This window comes from Pogona vitticeps, chromosome 1 (genome assembly GCF_051106095.1).
Source record: "Pogona vitticeps strain Pit_001003342236 chromosome 1, PviZW2.1, whole genome shotgun sequence".
In the NCBI taxonomy this organism is placed as follows: Eukaryota; Metazoa; Chordata; class Lepidosauria; order Squamata; family Agamidae; genus Pogona; species Pogona vitticeps.
The window spans coordinates 16,939,184-16,958,422 of record NC_135783.1 but is presented as its reverse complement, the minus strand read 5'-3'; the positions used below and the strand labels follow the sequence as shown (position 1 = coordinate 16,958,422).

General features: G+C 40.4%; 1 protein-coding gene across 1 annotated transcript in view; it reads left to right on the top strand.

The window, feature by feature from the left end:
- Positions 1-9,303, top strand: part of ACSS1 (acyl-CoA synthetase short chain family member 1) — a 41,762-nt gene extending 32,459 nt beyond the window's left edge. The window contains exons 9-14 of the mRNA XM_072988127.2: positions 1,974-2,086; positions 3,649-3,775; positions 4,827-4,954; positions 5,308-5,371; positions 7,210-7,328; positions 8,804-9,303. Of these exons, the coding sequence (XP_072844228.2) occupies positions 1,974-2,086; positions 3,649-3,775; positions 4,827-4,954; positions 5,308-5,371; positions 7,210-7,328; positions 8,804-8,980 (728 nt within the window). The 3' untranslated portion in view covers positions 8,981-9,303. The remainder of the gene's footprint in view (positions 1-1,973; positions 2,087-3,648; positions 3,776-4,826; positions 4,955-5,307; positions 5,372-7,209; positions 7,329-8,803) is intronic.
- Positions 9,304-19,239: the final 9,936 nt, after the last annotated feature.

Below are 19,239 nucleotides of genomic sequence, written 5' to 3'. Positions count from 1 at the left end.
ACTTTTATACACGATGAGCAGTAATGATGACTTTTAAGATATTTGCAGGGTTTTGTAATTAGGGCACACATCTATTACCTTGGAGTCTTTCCAAATAACTTTCCTGTTAGCATATAAGCCATGTTTGAGCCCTGATCTTTATAAATGAAAAAAGATGGAGGATTGCTATTTTGTGCCAAGTAGGACAGCTCTCTTCTCTTCTCCTCCACCCGTAAGAGGGCAAGCAAGAGGCAAAATCCTTAAAGAGTACTAATAACTTAGCCATTCTACAGTAAATCTTCATTTGGTGTAAATTGCTGCTATCAAAAGAATTGCAAACATTAGTGTCAACTTGGGGTGGGGTAGGGCTTTTATTATTCTGGAGTTTAATATTTCTTTGGTTTTATTACTATTGGTTATTTTGTGTATTTGTTAGTGTTAGGCTATAAAAGATCTGATTAAGGTTGAAATCTCTGATCTGATTTAACATTTATCCTGATGGAAACGAGGGAAGAATGATTAAGAGGCTCAGTCCTGAATTGAAAATAATCGGAGAATGCCCATAATGGGTGGGTGGATCTAATCCTATACAATAATAGCATTTTAGTCTCATAAACCGCTTTTCGACAAACCATTTGAAGTGCTGTGAAAACAGCACAAGGAAGCACATTCCATAATATCCTTGCACTTCCATCATTGCTGTTGAAATCACTTGCTAAGCACATGAAACTGGGTTGAATACAATTTCCTATGCAGTTTCATGGTGGTGGAATAGAAACATGTAACATCTATGTATTGTTACATGGGCATTGATATCCCTGGAGGATGTTAAGAACCAGGCCTGGACACTTCTGTCATGTTTCTGCCAAGGTCATACCTGATGATTGTGGTGGTATAAATCCAGTTGAATGGTCTTGTGCAAAAGGATGTGGCAGCATTCACAGGAGGCTCTAGGATGCAGTTGCTTTTTTTCACACCTACAAGCACTCTCCTTTTTTCTGCTGTGTACAGTGCGACAAAATCAGAAGGCTGAAAGGTAGCTACAGAAGATCTTTAAGTGTAAGGACACGTTGCTGGAGGCCGAGGCCAAGATCGCCTGTACTTACTTCTTTTGATGATTGCATGTGGATGTGAAAGCTGGAAATTGGAGAAAGCTGACAAGAAAATAATAAATGTATTCAAAATGTAGCATTGGAAAAGAATTTTATAGAGAACCATTGACCAGCAGAAGGACAGATAAATGAGTTTTAGAGCAAATTAATTTTGAACTCTCAGTTGGAGCTAAATAACTAAGCAGAGGCTCTCATACTTTGGACATACAGTATCGCAAGAAACAGAACTTACTGGAAAAGGTGGCAATGCTTGGAAAAGTAGAAGACAGTATGAAAAGAGGAGGACCTAATGTGAGATGGGGTTGACCCAGAAAGGAATCCATGGCCTCTGGTTTGTCAGACCTGAGCAGGGCTGTTAATGATAGGACCTTTTGGAAGTAATTAATTCATAGGGTTGCCATTAGTCTGCAGCGACTTAATTACAACAACATTACAACAGATACACAGATATGCAGAATAGTGGCTCACCACTAGATGGGAAAGACAATAAATCAACACACACACACAGACACACACACACACACACACAGACACACACACACACACACTCACACACAAAAGATATATGCCAATTAAGAATGTATTTCCCAGTGACTCTGGGCTTCTGCCGTGTGCATGCATGCTGGAAGTTTAGGGTGTTGTAGTTATTGTTGGGGAAGGGTAAGAAAATGCTTGAGCCTTAAAGAATCAGTTTCATGACAAGAACTGTTTACAAACCTCTTCAGTTTATTTCGGGTGATACAACGGATCATTTCATTAAAATTAATAGCAAACATTAATTTTCAGTTGGGTTTCAGTATTCCTTTAATTACAGAACAGCAGAAGATTCTGACATTTCAGCTGACTTTCTCTCCTCATTCTTCTTTTTTATTATTCTTTCAGAAACTGGTGGCATTTGCATTGCTCCTCGACCTTCAGAAAAAGAAGCTGAGATCATTCCAGCTATAGCAATGCGGCCCTTCTATGGGATTAACCCAGTACTGATGGATGAAAAGGTGAAATGAAATACTGTAAAATTCTGATGATAAACATACAAAGATATATTAGTAGAGATGCTGGTTTGTTTTTGTTTGTTTGTTTGTTTATGTAGTTTTCCTAAACCCCTAAACATTTAAAAATCTATATTTTAAAACATGCAGTAAAATCTGAACATAAAATGTGTTGCTCTAAGTTAACAGTTTGGCTGCTGTAAAACTGTGACACTTGAGATCCAGTGTGGTCAATCTTTGCATGTGGATGCAAGGGTTGCTCCAAATGACATATTGCATCTCAGAGTGACCCTATTTAGCACCTATCCAGGCCAGAACAAATTAGGCTGTCTAGTCACAGAGGGAGGTGGACTATCCTTCCTTGGAGTTTTTTAAATGGTGGCTGCATTGCATTCTGTAGGGATGATTTAGTTGTGGCTTTCTGCTGGATGCTTTAATGTCTCTTCTAAATCTGCACTTTGTGATCCTGTGAAGAGTTGGAAGAAGTACGTAGAAGAATAGAAATGGGAGAAATGTCAGATGAGCCATGGATGCTTTATATTTTTCGTTGTAAGAATGGTTTCTTATTCCCATTTTTAAGATGAAGGCTTGAGAGAAAGGCAATATTCTCTTGCAAAGAGAGGCAGATAAGGAAATGAAGTATATTCAACTGTTTTATCATTTTTTCCAGATATTCCTTCTCCTTGTTTATATTTGCAAGGGGGGGGGGGAATGAAAATAATGTTTTTTAAAAGCTATCTAGTAACTGAACAGGAATTTGGACCCTGATTTATTTTAGGTTCAAGGCCAACCCTCAAGCCATACTGTCTCTTCACTAATGTATGAACATAAGCAATTTTCAGTTCTTAGAACTAGTATAATTAACCCTGGTGGAGCAGCTGATCCTCCAGCATCACCACAGAAAAGTGGTTGCATCTTTGTGGTTTAACATAAATTAAGTATTTGGCTGGAGGTAAGAGTAAGAAGCAGGGATGTTGGCAAGTCTTTGGCTCTGAGTCCTAAATCCAAGTCTTTGGTACCGAGTCCCAAGTGCCAAGTCTGAGTCCCTATTAAAAACAAGCTTTTCCCCCAGAAAAAAAGGATGGGGTATGTGGGTTCCAGGTCACAAGTCAAGTCTGAGTCATTGTAAAAAAAACAAATCCCAAGTCAAGTCACTAATGTGACTTGAGACTAACTTGCCAGCGAGTTCCATGATCCGAATCCCCATCCCTGGTAAGAAAGAAGGTAGATAAGAGAAGACATCACATTTCTTTGTGTCCCAGATGTTATCTTCCACCCTCTCTTTTGAAAACTTGTTCTGATGCATGGACCTTTTGTACCCCACGATATATTATCTTTGGCAAGAACTAGGATCGATGCCTGTAGCTGTCTTGCTGGTTCTAACGCTGATGTTGCATAGGTGTGAGGAGAAAATACAGTTAGGCAAGTTAGCTTGCCCTCCGGCAGATAACGTCCCTAGAGCTCAGCTGACTTGCATAAATGTACTTTAATTTCTTTTCCTGCTGACACTAGGAACTGTACTTTCTGATTTTTGCTGCTGACTCTCTTAATTTTGTTTGGATCACTAGGGCATCATTTTAGAAGGCAACAATGTCTCTGGTGCTCTCTGCATCGCACAGCCCTGGCCTGGCATGGCACGGACTATCTATGGGGACCATCAGAGATTTGTAGAAGCTTATTTCAAAGCTTACCCAGGTGAGAATCATGAAAAGAAATGTTGGTGCAACTAGCACCCAATACTCTTGTGACAGCATGTGGTATATTTAATGTTGTTTTCTCTGTGCTTAAATAAAAATTCTGCGCCAGCCTGTTCTGTGCTAAGAAGGGCTATATCCAGAACCTCTATTAATTCTGCCTGAAGAACAAAGGTATATATAAATGCAATGTGGATAATAACAAAAATCTGAAACATCTCTCTTGGTTTTAAATTTATACTGTGCGAGCCTGAATTATCAAGTAGAAAGATTGCTGATAGAAATTACAGAAAGATAACAGAAGACGGCAGAATGTAATTCAGAGAGGCAAGCATCCTGCTAGGACAAAAGCTAACATGCTGATTCATAACTGTAAAGATAACCTAGTAAATGTGATCAGTCTTGAAGGGATACCACACACGATTGTGTCATAGCCATCTAGCACAGAAGCTGGGGCAGGAAAACACAATATAGATAGATAATTGCTCAGTATCTACAGGCCTGTTTGGGACCAAGTACTGAGGATGTAGTCAACTTTGGCTTTTTCCACCTGGAAAAGGCTCTCACCTTTGCCTGTTTGCAGTACCTTCTTGACATGCCATTGCTGTTAATACCTACCGTAAACCCTATGGCCATTTACAGTGATGGCACTGAAATCTAACAGAGGTCTAACAGCTCCCTCCTCTGGTGAGCAGCTAAGGTGGCACAGATGTTAAGGCATCTGGTCCTACATCCTATGTTTATGTCTTGAGACATCAGACCAGTATAGTTTCCTGGCTCATGTACTGTACTCTTATTATGCATGTATTACTAAATGCATTGTTTACCATGACGTATTTGTTAAAAAAACATACTATGTAATATTTTCATGACTCCAAGCTTTTTTCTCCTTCTTTTGCTTTCATAACTTCCAGGGACTGGTTGCAACCTATGTGCTACATATACATAATTTTTTCCAGTAGGGCTCATGGACAGTATCTTCTAACAGCACTCTGATCATAAGCTATGTTTGCATCAGCATTTACTGACACTAGGCCTGTTTGTCATTGCAGGTTATTATTTCACAGGAGATGCTGCTTACAGAACTAAAGAAGGGTATTACCAGATAACAGGGCGAATGGATGATGTCCTAAACATCAGTGGACACAGGCTTGGAACTGCAGAGATTGAAGATGCCATGGTAATTGCAGAAGATACGTAGCCCGTAACTGATGATCAATGAACAGCATTAATGTTTATAGATTTGTATAAAGCCTGCCTTACACATGGATATCGTACTGTGGCATGAAGTGATGACTCACATGTATGGATTAACCATGTGGTATTAGCCACCACAGGTGGAACATTTGTCACCTAATATCAGCTCAGTGCTTACAACTGAGTTAGCACCATGCTGACAAGTGAGCCAGGTTACACATTTGGTCACGTTAGCCTTTTGGAATCTGTTCATGTAAACTTTAAAAGAAAAGTACGATGTTAAACCAGGTAGAGGCATTTGTTTACCATGCTTTTAAATTCATCTTTTTAAAAAAGGATGAGCATCCGGCAGTACCTGAAGCAGCTGTGATTAGTTTTCCTCATGATATCAAAGGGGAGGGTAAGTGAATAAAATGTTTTAAAATCATTATTCAAATGTTTGATTTCATATTTGATCATTTTCTTTTAAGATCCATGAATGAAACATGAATAAATTCCAGTCCAAGTACCTGAGTTATCAATTTGTTCAGTTCTTTAGAACCATGGTTAGAGGGTTTGTTTGTTTTTGTTTTTTTGTGGGGTGTCGTATTAATAATAATTTTGCTTGAAAGACTGTTTAAAAACAGTATCACAAAAAAGAACCACAACAGAGTTAGCTTACATTCTCAGTTAATACCTGCTCTTAAAGATGATTCCACCACATTGATCTAGGCAAGAAGCAATTGTCTTTGTTGTTCCTTTTTTTTTTAGTACACAGAGACGAACATGTAGAACAGTCCATTCTGCAGTGCAGTGCACTAACGGCAAAGCTTCTGGCCTTAAAACTGCAATTGTGTGCATCCTGATTTTGGAGTAAGGGAGGGCTCCCGAGATGTATATGTGTGGCCCTTTGACCTCTGGAGGTTGCCCATTTGACCTACAGTATCAAAGGCCTAATAATACAACTTGGGGAACATAATAGTGGAGGGTGCTATTTGACTTGCGCTTCTTCAAAGCACCTCGTTTAATCTTCAAGTGGAAAAAAAGATAACAGAGAAAACCTTGGAGGACTGAACATGCTTAAAGAGCGCAGAGGTTTGGCTGACTGAGGGTGAGGACAGGGTTAGGGTTGGACCCGCAAGTAGGACCGAAAATGCTTCAGATCTTGGCCACATGCCATTAAACTAGGAGCATTCTACCTTAAAATTATAAGATCTGAATGAATAAACCTGGGGGCATCCTAATAATTTATAAATCCGTTCCATATTTAGGTCATCCACTCAGAAATTTCTTAGCAGTTTTCAGTAGGGGTTTTTTCTTTCATTTATAGGGCAGTGCTATTCACTTCATCAGGGTGTAACAGGAATGGAGTCAGTAACTGCTCAGGATCAGATAAGCCAGTCTTTGAGCCATGTTCTAACTGGGCATGCATTACAAGCAAACCTTCTTACAGTGCTGTGTTAAAGAAGAATAGCTAGCAGTTGTCTCTTTGTAAGCTAATCATTCCCCATGTGGGGATCCACATGGTTTTTAATGTAAATTCTGGAAGCTCTGGGAAATAATATAGACTCTTGGTTCTAATAATTAAAATTTCTGGGTATTTGCGGTCCCTGCAGCCCCCTCCAAGGTGTGTGGGGGCATGTCTATCTCCTTCAGCCAGTGCAATGAACTTTATTTGAGCAGCAGGTATGCCAGCATGACCTTCTGACCGAGTCATCCTAGTGGTGTTTGACAGTCCATCTGCCCAGGCCCTGGTTCAGCCCAAGTCACCTGTAGTCCATTGGGCTGAGTTTGGGTCTGCCCTGCAATCCAGGTCTCTGGATGGTCCACCGGAGGGCTCATGGATGACGTGGATGGTCTGCTAGGGACAACGGAGACATCCTTCTTACAATGTTATACAGTACTCCTTAAATTTAGGAAGAGTAGTGTGGACTGTCCTGTCTCTTCTGCAGAGAGGCATGAAAAACTAATGTTTTTAAAAGTAAAAGTCACATTAATTAAACTTTTAAAAACAGGTTTTTAAATTTAGGAATACAGGAGCTGTTTGGTCTGGCATAGGTCCAGAGAAAAACCATTACTTTAACATTAATGTGTTAATTTTAGTGTATAGTTTCCAAGCTCTGCTATCTGATAATATATCTTTATATATTAAATAATGCCTTATTCAACATGTGGCTTGTTATGTAGAGAGGAGGAGTGCACCATATATATTGAAAATTCTTGCAATGCATTGGGTATAAAAGTTGCCCTTTCTTCCAGTTCCATTTGCCTTCGTTGTACTGAAAGATGAAAAGGCACATCCAGAAATAGTTGCCAAAGAGTTAAGAGAAATTGTTGCTTCCAAGATAGCCAAGTATGCTGTGCCTGATCATGTTTTGGTAAGTTCTTTAGGATGATAGTGAACGTTTTAAAGAGTTCCAAATAACTGATTTTTAATAATGCCACACTCTCAAAGTTACAGAGAGTACAGAACTATCAGCTGAGTCTCTTTGGGCACATGGGAGCAGGTGCAACCACTTGTCCAGGGATGGATATGTATGGTCCTTGGACCTCTGGAGGTTGCCTAGCAGGCTTATGGTAGCAGAGGCAATGGGCCTATTAATACAAGTTGCTTGGGAACACAGTAGTAGAGGATACTGCTTGACTCGCATCCTGTTTGTGTGGTTTAATATTTAAGTGGAAAAATAAAAACAGAGAAACCCATTGAAATCATGCTTAATGAACACAGTATTCTTGGCTGCCTCTGGTTGGGGACCAAAGGCCAGGTGGGAGAGGAAAGGGGATGCAATTGATAGAAAAGAAAGATGGAGGAAGAGAATTATGTAATTGATCAAAAACCTATTGGTTACTCCCATTAGTGTGGCACAGCCAGCATAACTTTCAGCAGTGAATTGCCACAAGTTAAGAGAGCACATGGAATTTACTGTTGCATGCTGAGTTAGACAATCTGACATGCAGTATCAGATGCCTCAGCTGATGTCTTAACTTGCAGCAATTTGCTTACAGGTTATAAATGTAGACTTTAAACTTATAGGTTCCATTATTTTGTTGTAAAATCATTATTCCAGCCATTGCCTGAATAGGCAGCATTCCAATTCCTCATAGAAGCTATTTTAAATGTAAAGTGTGCTGCTTCTATATCACCACATAGTGCTTAAAGCACTCTCTGGCAGGTTTTTGATTTAATTATTCAAGCTACACATTACTTCCCATTTGCTGGGTACTCAGTTTACCAGCCTCAGAGGGATGGAAGGTTGAGTCAACCTTGAGCTGGCTACCAGGTTGTGAACAGAATTTTGACTGCAGTACTGCAGCTTAACCACTGCACCATGAGACTCCCTTGTGTCCATAAAAATGGAAATAAGAGTTGCCTATAGAAATCCAAGGGGGAAGATCTAATATTTCAGTGTAGCTGAGATTGGGCATTGTCATATCCAAACTGCCCAAATCCAGAAGTTATCACCCATTGCAAAATTAAGATTTAATATTTAATGGATATAAAATTCTTATGAATGGGTCCGGGGGAGGGGGAGCATTGCATGAATGCTGGGCAGGAGCAAAGAATGGAATGGAGCGGTTGGAACCTTGAACGGAAGCAATGCAAACTGCAACTATGACCAAAGGACAGTGTCTGAATTTCATATATAATAGGAAAGTCTGATTTGTTGCAAATGGCATTAAGAAAGTTTTAAATTTCCTCTCCTTACATGTTCATGCAATGAAAACCATAGTTTTCTGTTACATCTGAGCCAGGCTTATGTCTCGAGACAGTATAACTATGTATGTATCTAGATTAGTATTGTTATATTTATTTACAACATGGTACAATGTACTATTTATCCTTTTCAAACAGGTAGTGAAGCGTCTTCCAAAAACTCGTTCAGGGAAAATCATGAGAAGGCTGCTTCGGAGAATAGTGACAAATGAAGTTGGTGACATGGGAGATACCACCACACTGGATGACCCCAGTGTCATTGAAGAAATTCTTGATGCATATAAGATTTACAAAACTAAGCATCCTAACCTGTGATGGCAGATCACAGATATTCGTTCCTGGAAGAACAAAAAGAATTCCTGGGAATTCTGTATATGCAAGTGCGGTTCAGAAGCTTTTCCTCCTCAAAATGTTGTCTACGGGTGTGTGCTTCTTGTGTGTGCTTCATGCCACTTCTCTATGTTTTGCCTTGTCTTTGAAACTAGAGAAGGCAAAATTTAGATCCTGAAGGTTTAGGGTTTTTTTTCCCTCCAACTTTATAAACACTGTTAAAATAATGCTATGTAAAAATGCTAAACATGCATGAATTTAGTCTTAGTATCTATGTCTCAAATAATACAGCAGTTTCCAAAGATGTACCCATGTTAGTTTGTCTCTTTCTAAATATGTATAATTGCACCAGGTCAAATGTGGCCAGTACATACATATGGCACTACAGTGGGGTCTCTACTTAAGAACTTAATCCGTATTGGAAGGTGGTTCTCAAGTTGAAAAGTTCTTATGTTGAATCTGCATTTCCCATAGGAATGCATTGAAAACCATTTAATCCGTATCTGCTCTTTTCCGTCCATAGAAACTACAGTGGAACCTCTATTTAAGAACTTAATCAGTTTTGGAATGGTGTTCTTAAGTTGAAATGTTCTTAAGTTGAAGCAAAATTTCCCATAGGAATGGACTGAAAACCAATTAATCCGTTCTGGCTGTTTTTTTGTTATGTAGAGGTGCGTTCGTACATTGAAGCATTAGTTCCCATAGGAACTAATGCAAAGCTGGTTAATGCATACTCTACCACTAGGGGGAGAATTTTTTTTAACCTAAGATGACCTAAGGTTAAAAAAACAGCAGGAAAGGTTTTTTTTCCCTGTTCTTATCTTGGATTTCTGTTCTCAAGTAGAAGCAAAATTTAGCAAATGGAGCTGTTCTTAAGTTGGATTGTTCTTAAGTAGGGACGTTCTTAAGTAGAGACCCCACTGTATAGCTCTTCCTGTTTTGAAAGAACAGTAAGAGGAAGCAGTCTCTAAAATTTAATTTATTAGCTAGCCAAATCATGTTTTTAAATTCAGCCATGATTTCTTTTAAGTGATGTCTAGTAGCATAGTATATAGAAAGTAAATTTGCTAATAGATCAGAGAGGGGTTAAGACAGAAGACTGTTATTAAGGTTCCAAGCATCTAGGTTTGCATTCAGGAGGCATTCCCTTGTTTTGAGACCGAAAAGCTGGCTTTAGGAGTAACTGCATTGGCAGCTTACCCAGCAATTTGCATGGATGAAATCAAATTGGAAAACGGTGACTGCTTGATGTAAAGCTCAGTGTGGGGAAGGCCATTAAGGGATTGCCCCTTTTGAGTGGGGAGTTACTGTATCTCTTTTTGTTCATCTAGCAGGGGTAGTCTTATTTTGTTCAGACTGGGCTGACATCCGTTTTCTCTGCTTTCTGCCCTGTATGATTGTCTGATCTCTTGAAAAGGGACATTCACAGGGCTGTTGGTTCCCTCACCCAAACAGTTGTTGTCTCTAAAGATTTTTTAAAAAACAAATGTTTTCATGTTAGTGCTGATTCTGTTAAATGCTATTGCAGCTTGGAAGGGAAGGAGAGGCAAAGGGGAGGGGTGTTTCTAGTGGAAATTACCAATTCACACTTCGTCAGATCAAAGGCAGCTTTCAGATCAAAGGCAGCTTCCATTTAAACACATTTCATAGCTTTCTCTGCTTCATCCCTGGTGACTCCTGCAACACTGTAATTGTTTGTTCTTTGGATGACTACAACCATTTCACCTGTGGAAACCAGCAGGGACCTGATTTGGAAAACTGCAGAGAACAGCGCATTTCCCTGCTATGTAGTCACATCCTGAGTTTACCAAACAAACAACAGTGGCAGGAGTTTTATTTATATCACCAATCAATGTAGGTGATATGGTCAAGATTAGAGGCAAGCACCCTGGCCAATGTGTGCTCCTCTCCTCTTCTCTGGCTGTTCGTCCATTCCCTGGCAAGAGCATGGGTTTGCCTGTCCTGCCTCCTTGTCTGAGTGGGCAGAAGAGGAGGAAGAGAGGAGTGTGTGCCAGCTAGTGAGTGGGCATCCAACCAGAGAGGCGGGGGAAGGGAACACACAGCATGACCCTACAAACTGAGGAGGTTCGTATCCATCTCTAGTCGAGATCAGATGGACTGTGACAGCAACCTGAATGCCCCGGGTCCAATCTTCTTGTCTTAATCAGAAATATCCCTTTCTCAGGATACTGCATTCATTAATCAGGAGGATCACTCAAAAGATTTAAAGTATAACCAGTTATGGTTTACTTTCCTTTTTGTGAAAATCAGTTTATAAATTATTGCAATAGAAATACATTATTTTGTAAAAATAAGCACTTGTGTACTTTTTTATACACCCTGTTTCCCTGAAAATAAGACAGGGCCTTATATTAATTTTTGCTCAAAAAACACATTAGGGCTTATTTTCGGGGGATATTTTATTTTTTTTCATGTACAACAATCTACATTTATTCGTGTCTTCTGGTTGCTGCACAATGGTGGAGGGCTGTGTTTCCCCTTAACTGTGGCTTATTTTTGGAGTAGGGCTTATATTACGAGCATCCTGAAAAATCATACTAGGGCTTATTTTCAGGTGAGGTCTTATTTTAGGGGAAACAGGCTAGGCACTTCTGTTTTCCCTTTTTAAAATACATACCGAGCAGTCATATACAAATTCAAAAAATAGTATTCTGAATTGAATTTCCATCCTTGCAGATTCAGTATCCCAATTCAGTGTCTTACATCAAAGCCAAGAAAACCCCCACCTATTTTTAAAATAAAGTATTGTCATGTATGATTGTGAAGGTTCATTTATCGGGCTCTCCTTTTCCCCAAATAAACCACGAGACGATTTTAAATCCAACTTTTGTTCTTGATTTATTAAAGGGGGTAAAGGGATAGAAACATCAACCGGAGGAACCAATAACTTCTCTTGCGGCGGGAACAATGCTCGCAAGGATGTCCATGAACAGGTTCAAAGCTTTCACGTTCCAAGGTCCTGACAAAACCTTTTCTGTTCCTTGGGGTTCGGGTTCATCCCCCTCTGGAGTCAAAAGGGGGAGGGTTTCCTCATCCCCTGTCCATCCCCAAACCGGGGATCCCTCTCCCAGGTTATCCAACCACGGTCCAAGAAGCAGCCCATCTTCCGGAGCTCCTCCAGATGCCATACCCTTTTCGCCTCCTGTTCTATGGCAATTAGCTCCTTCTCCTCTCTGATACGTCTCCTCCACTCCTTCGTCTCGGTTTCACCCCAGTGAGATGGTCTTTGAGGCAACCCCTTTCTCCTTCTCTGCCTCCTCATGAGGGACTCTCACTTGCTCCCATTTACCGGCCCACGGGTCTTGAACCCAGATCATCTCCCAACCCCCTGGTATCTCGTCCCGTCCCTCTTTTATATCCCCTGTTCCCGCCTCCACCATCGACCGTTGCTCCTTTCCCGCCAAATCCTCCCCCATCTGGGTGGATATATTTACTCTTGTATTCCCCTTCCCAGGTCCTGGGTATCTACTTGCTGATGTTTTCTCCCTTCCTTCCTTATACTGTCCTCTAGCTTTTTGGTGCCCACATTCTTATGTTCTTTTCTAGGAGGAGAAGGTGGTGGGGTTGTCTGAGTCTCCCTAGACATCCTTGGGAGCGACGGCACTCCCATAAACGCCTCTTGTCCCTGTCCTGGGACCTTACAGTGATTGCATCAAAGAGAGAAGGATGAATCATTCATTCAAGCAAGAGATGTGCCCAGATATTAGTTGTTTGAGTTACTTTAGATGTTGATGAGGTGAACCAACCTCCCGTGATTCCTCAGCATTGGCTATGCTGACAAGGGCTGATTGGAGCAACAGCAGCATGTGGAGCACCACAGTTGTCTCCTCTTATCTTGATGTTTTAAACCAATAAGGACCCAATGCCAAAATGAGCCATGTAAAACCCAACCGTACAGGAAACACAACTGCTCATCTCAGTGATAAGTTATATGCACTTTCTGTGGGATTCCTGAATTTTTAAGTTATGATTGTTCCAACTTGCCAATTATTTGTGATATGCTGGTGAAATTCCATCCAGTTCTGTACAGGCACTCATATTGCCTTCAGAAGATATTGTCAGCAGACAAGGACGTGATGTTATGGTACATTTAACTTTCTCCAATTTCTGATACAGAGACTCATGAACAGATTTTTCATTGCTAGAAATTGTTGCTTAACAATGCAGTAATAATTAGAAGCCAAAACCTATTTGTCAAGAACAATCCTTCCAGACTAATCTCATCTCATTTTATTGGGAAACTTCTCTGGTAGACTGTGGGAATGCTGTGGATGTAATACATCTTGACTTCAGGACAACATTTGACAAAGTAGCCCATGATATTCTGATTAGCAAGCTAGCTAAATGTCAGCTAAATAAATAAAAATACTAAAATATAATTATTAGCATATTATTGTGACTTTGTATATATTCCAGGGATAGAAGCAAGTAATTGGTAAACACTTGAAGGGATATTTAAGTTTAAGGTATGAATTTTTAGGTCTTGAATTTATATAATTGCACTATTTGTATTGCAAGGATTCTGCAATACAAAATCCAGGAAATGTTTAAATACAGTACACAGGAAAATAGCCATGTGCTTTTGTTGTGTAGATGTGCTGGGAAACCTTTCCCCACAACTCTCTGCCCGGTTCTGTTATTTTGAATACAGATAATTACTGGGACCTTGTTTCACATAGCCAAATACAACTGCTAAATTGTCTGCTTTTGGTACTGTAGTTTATCTTCCCAGTACTATATAGAGAATTATTGCCATCTAGTGGTCACAAGATAGCATGTATTAATACGGATATTTTCAATCTATCCTTGTTGCAGTGTTCTGTCCCCACTTGCCTGAAGACATCTATTATAGTGCCAGTCCCGAAGCAGTCAGCTGTGGTATCTCCCAATGATTATAGACCAGTAGCTTTAACATCTGTTATTATGAAATGTTTTGAGAGATTGGTGCTGGATTACATTAAGGCTAGTCTTCCACCTTCTTTGGATCCATGGCAATTTGCATACAGGAGAAATAGATCTACTGATGATGCTGTGTCCATCGTACTCCATACTGTATTGAGCCACTTAGAACAACAGGGAACTTATGCAAGGCTGTTGTTTGTGGATTATAGCTCTGCTTTTAACACCATTCTACCAAATAGGTTGTTTTTAAAAATGATCAACCTGGGATTACCTCAGGAGATCTGCATGTGGATAAAGGATTTTCTGACAGATAGGCCACAGTCAGTAAGGATGGGATCCCACCATTCTTCTACCCTGGTACTAAGTACAGGAGCTCCCCAGGGCTGCGTGCTGAGTCCCTTCCTCTATTCCCTGTACACACATGATTGCACCCCACTATATAACACCAATGCAATTATTAAATTTGCGGATGATACGACAGTGGTGGGACTCATAAATAAGAACAATGAGTCTGCTTATAGAAAGGAAGTACAAAGATTGATACTATGGTGTAAAGAAAATCATCTCACACTTAACATCAAAAAAACTAAAGAACTCATAATTGATTTTAGGAGGAAGAGAAATGTACATTTACCACTGTACATAAACGGTGTGGAAGTGGAGAGAGTTGGTAGTTTTAAATTTCTGGGTACTTACATCTCAGAGGACCTCTCATGGACTATAAATGCCAACATGCTAATAAAGAAGGCACAGAAGAGGCTGTATTTCCTGAGAATGCTCGGGAAGTTAAATTTATCACAGCATTTACTTCTGTCCTACTACCGTAGCACCATTGAGAGTGTCCTAACTTATGGCATTCTGGCATGGTTTGGGAGTAGCTCTGTAGCGGACAAAAAAGCTCTACAGAGAACCATTAAAATTGCCCAGAATATCATCGGGCTCCAGCTACCAACCCTGGATGACATCTTCACATCCCGCTGTCTGAGGAAGTCACACAGCATCCTGAGAGACTCTTCCCATCCTGCTTATAACTTTTTTGAACTGTTACCGTCTGGCAGAAGATATAGAACAATTAAGACTCGGACCACACGTTTTCTAAATAGTTTTTATGCTAGAGCTATAATTGCAATTAATAATGAGCTTAAAGACCACCAGTAGTGAATAATTAGTTGGACTGTGTTACTTGGCCTGCGGTGTAGATGTTTTTATTTTTAGTGGGGGACTTCTAGTGGGTGGGGAGTGTTTGGGGAATGTTATGTGTGTGCATGTGTCTGGTCTCTGGGTGTCTGTGAATTTCGTTGTATGGTATACTGTGTATATACTTACAATGACAATAAATTATATTATATTATATATTATATTATATTATATTATATTATATTATATTATATTATATTATATTATATTATATTATTATATTATATTAAAGAAAATTGAAATCACTTTTCCTGACAAGTCTTTGGCCCTATCCAGACACGGGAATTTGGAAAGGTTTGGTTCACTTAAAAAGTTCTTATCTTTAATGCAATCCATTTTATCTCTATTAGGGAAATGTTTTCTAAAAAAAGGTGAAAATGGAGGAGGGGGTTTCTCTGTTCCCACCTCATCACAGGGTTGCCACCTCAAGTAATGCTGCCCACAGCTCCATTTGGATGCAAGCTAACCATCCACACAGGCTACACAATGAGCTTATTAGGATCATACTGAATTGCACCAAAAAAATAATACATGCAGTAGCACTATGCCAGGAAGGTGCACAATAGATCCTACAGTAGCAGGTTTGATTGATCTAAATAGAAAATATGTGAACTCTATCATTTAGTTCGAACCAAACTGTACCAACAGTGATCCATGCACTGATCTATATGCCCGTCTGAACAAGCCCTTTGTCTGAAACCTGGAAATCACCCATTTACAAAAAGTGTTGGGCTTTTTTGTGGGACAGCCCTATTAGAGACTCCCTACCAGTGTTTCCCGCACATTTAAACCCACTTTTTCCCCTGTTCTCTGGAGCAACAAACCAGGCAGAATCCAAGCTTCAAGTCAATATGATTATAAAAATGTATTTAGAAAATACTTTGATAGGAAAGGCTGATTCCAAATCTAGATAGCTGATCATGTGCAGATGGCCCAAAGAGAAGGAAGGGAACCATAGTCACACACTCAAGAGATATCGTAATAGGTTGGAAAAAAACAAGTACTACACTAAGAGACAGGAATTGGATGATCTTTTCCTTTCTTTGGAGCAATAGGAAGGTGAAAAAACAGCCAATGAAACAAACACAAGCTGCTTTACTCCCAAATGCCCCTATTGGATATTTGTGATAGACAGAGTATGGCACTCTTATGTACACTTTGTAAAAGTAAATATTTCTACCGTTATATGACTTGCAAGTATACATGTACAAGACTGTCTTGTTTTTTGTCGGGGGGGTTGCTACATTGGGGAGGAATAAAGAATAACTCAGTAATAAAGTAGAAGTTCTACATGGAGGAGGCTTAAGGTTTAGCTTCTGGTTATGCCCAAGGGAAGCTGAGGAAGATTTCCCTGTGAAACTGTGGAAAACTGTAGAAGAGTCCAAACTAAATGGACCAGTGATTTGGTTTGATATGCCTTGGTATAATCTGGATCTGTAGGTGCTTCTCATAGTCTCTACAGGTAGCCTCCCTTGTAAGGAGCCTCCAAAAATTCAGGTAGATGGAATAATCTGCATCCAGAAATGATGTATAGCAGTATTTGTTTCCCTCAGGAAAATATCTAATGCATCTTAGTCTCCACATGAAAACAAATCATCCCCAAATACTTTGCAGCACAACAGGAATAGTTTGCAATGATAATACTGTTACTGACATCTCAGTAATACATTTTGGTTGCAGTGGCATTACTCCAAGGGGGGGATAGAAGCTGGCATTTTAATTTCTCTCATTGGCCCACAGCTTAGCTCCCAAAGCACTGCCATTCTTGGGCATTCTAAGAAAGTAACTGAGGTAATGAAGATCCTTCCTTGGAGTTTACACCCCAGCCGAGCGTGGCCAGAGAACCTGGAAGTCAAAGCCCCAAATGTCCATAGAGCCAAAGCTTAACAATTACTGTTCTAGGATAGTAAATCAGTATATGGTATTTCCTCGAAAATAAGGCAGGGTTGTATATTAATTTTTGTTCCAAAAAAACACATTAGGGCTTATTTTCAGGAGATGTTTTATTTATTTCATGTACAACAATATACATTTATTCAAATACAGTCATGTCATCATCTTCTGGTTGCTGCACAACGGTGGAGGGTGGGGTTTCACTTAAGGGGTTTATTTTTGGGGTAGGGCTTATATTATGAGCATCCTGAATAATCATACTAGGGTTTATTTTCAGGTTAGGTCTTATTTTCAGGGAAACAGGGTAACTGAACTTAACTGACTTGTTTCTGAGAAAACCAACTTCAGAGCTTGTTGCAAAAGCAATACCACCGAGGAACCTCTGTGTGTATAGGCTAGACTGATACAACATTTGAATTCATTATGGAAAACTTACATTGTATTGACTAAAACTGAAGCCACCTAACATTTCTACCTTAGCTGTCAATGAGTTGGTGTACTACTCCATGATAAATCTGGGCTGTGTCTTCTGATGAGACTCATACCTTTGACTGCAGCACTCCTCTTCCATTGCATCCTGAAGCAATAGGCAGACCACAAAGATTTACCATCAGACTCTTTCTTTCTACTGCTCTTCCCCTCCCACACATTATTTTTGTCTCCAGATGAAAAGTAACACTCCAAAGTTTTTGCAAGTGTCGTGCCTTTTGGCTTTACCAACGGTGGAGAGTAATAATTATCTGCCTTTAACATCCTACCCCACCATTTCTAATTCTATCTGTTACTAGTAGGAAAGTGTTGTTTTATTAGCACAGAGATGATATTACTAGGTACATGATTGTCCCTGTTAAAGATACAGGAGCCCTGCAGAGAAAGAGTTGGCAAATGCTAGGTCACAAGTTCTTTGAAATGCCAGTGGAATGGTGAAGTTTCCAGTTTTATTGTTTAAGTCAGGGTAACAACTTTTGCCCTTCCAGATCTTGGACTACAGCTCCCAGGTAGCTCATGTTGAGGAATGCTGGGAGTTGCAGTACAACAACATATACAGTAAAGCAGACCTGGGCAAAGTGCAAGTCCCAACACTCCTCACTATTGGCTGTGTGGGCTAGGATTGCTGGGAGTTGCAGTTCAGCAACATCTGGAGGGCCGTATTTTGCCCAGGTCTGTATAAGGGGAGGGTTATCTTCAGCCTCATGAGGACTAGAGCCTTAAAACCAATCCAATTGTTTGGGTAACACTCTGCCTGAAGTTAAACACCATCGTCAGTCCTGACAAGTTTAGAACTGACACATTTGCATCTGCATTCTTCTTCGTATGTCAAAAGATTGCCAGTTTCTTTTACGGGCGCCTCACGTGGCACTTGCCAGCAACACTAAAAAATAAAAGGATCAAGTAGCACCCACCTGGCTTTAGCAACAAAAATAATACATTTTGTTTCCCTTGGGAAATCTAAAACAGCATCAGGGGGACCTACGCCTGCCTCTCTCACCAGGGCCTACACCCTGTCCCAAAAAATAAAGAAACTCCCTGCTACATTGTGGCTCAGCACACAACTGTTAAAGGCAGAGGCGCTGTGCCAGAAAAAAAAGCTGGCCACTCCATCCACACCCTCTTTTCTAATTCCGTTTTCTTGGGCTTCTGCTTTGCAAGTTCATCTGCCCCCCACCCCCACCCCCAGGCTTATCGGTCTTGAAAGAGAGGGGCCATTTCTTTAGAAAACGAGGAAAGAGCACTAAATGCGAACGTGGGAACGTTCCAAACTCCCTTGGGGGAAAAAAAGATGGAAAAGGGGCCAAAGAAGGAAGAGGCGTTGGTAGAAAAAAGTTACACCCAAAGAGTTTTTAAAAAGGGGGGGGGGTGTTAGACGGACTTAGGTTGCTCACACTTCTCTTTAAGTTCTACGAAAACTAGTAATATTTCCTGGACGAGCTTTTCCTTTCCCACCTTCAGGGTCCGACGGGGAGAGTCCCATCGCCAGAAAAACGGCTTCTCTCTTTCCCCCTTCCCTGATTATTTGATATTCGTGAGAATTCCCGTCAGAAGAGAGGAGGAGTCAGGCTTCAGGGGGAAAGGGAGGGGGGGGAGCCCTGATCAACCTTTTCTAACGAAAAGGATTAATAGAAAGAAAATAGACCTCAGGGTTAATAGAAAGAAAATAGCCCTCCCAGCCCTAGAAGAACGCGGGGGGGGGGCGGCGGTGACGGAGGCAGGATTTAAGCCGACCCAGCCCC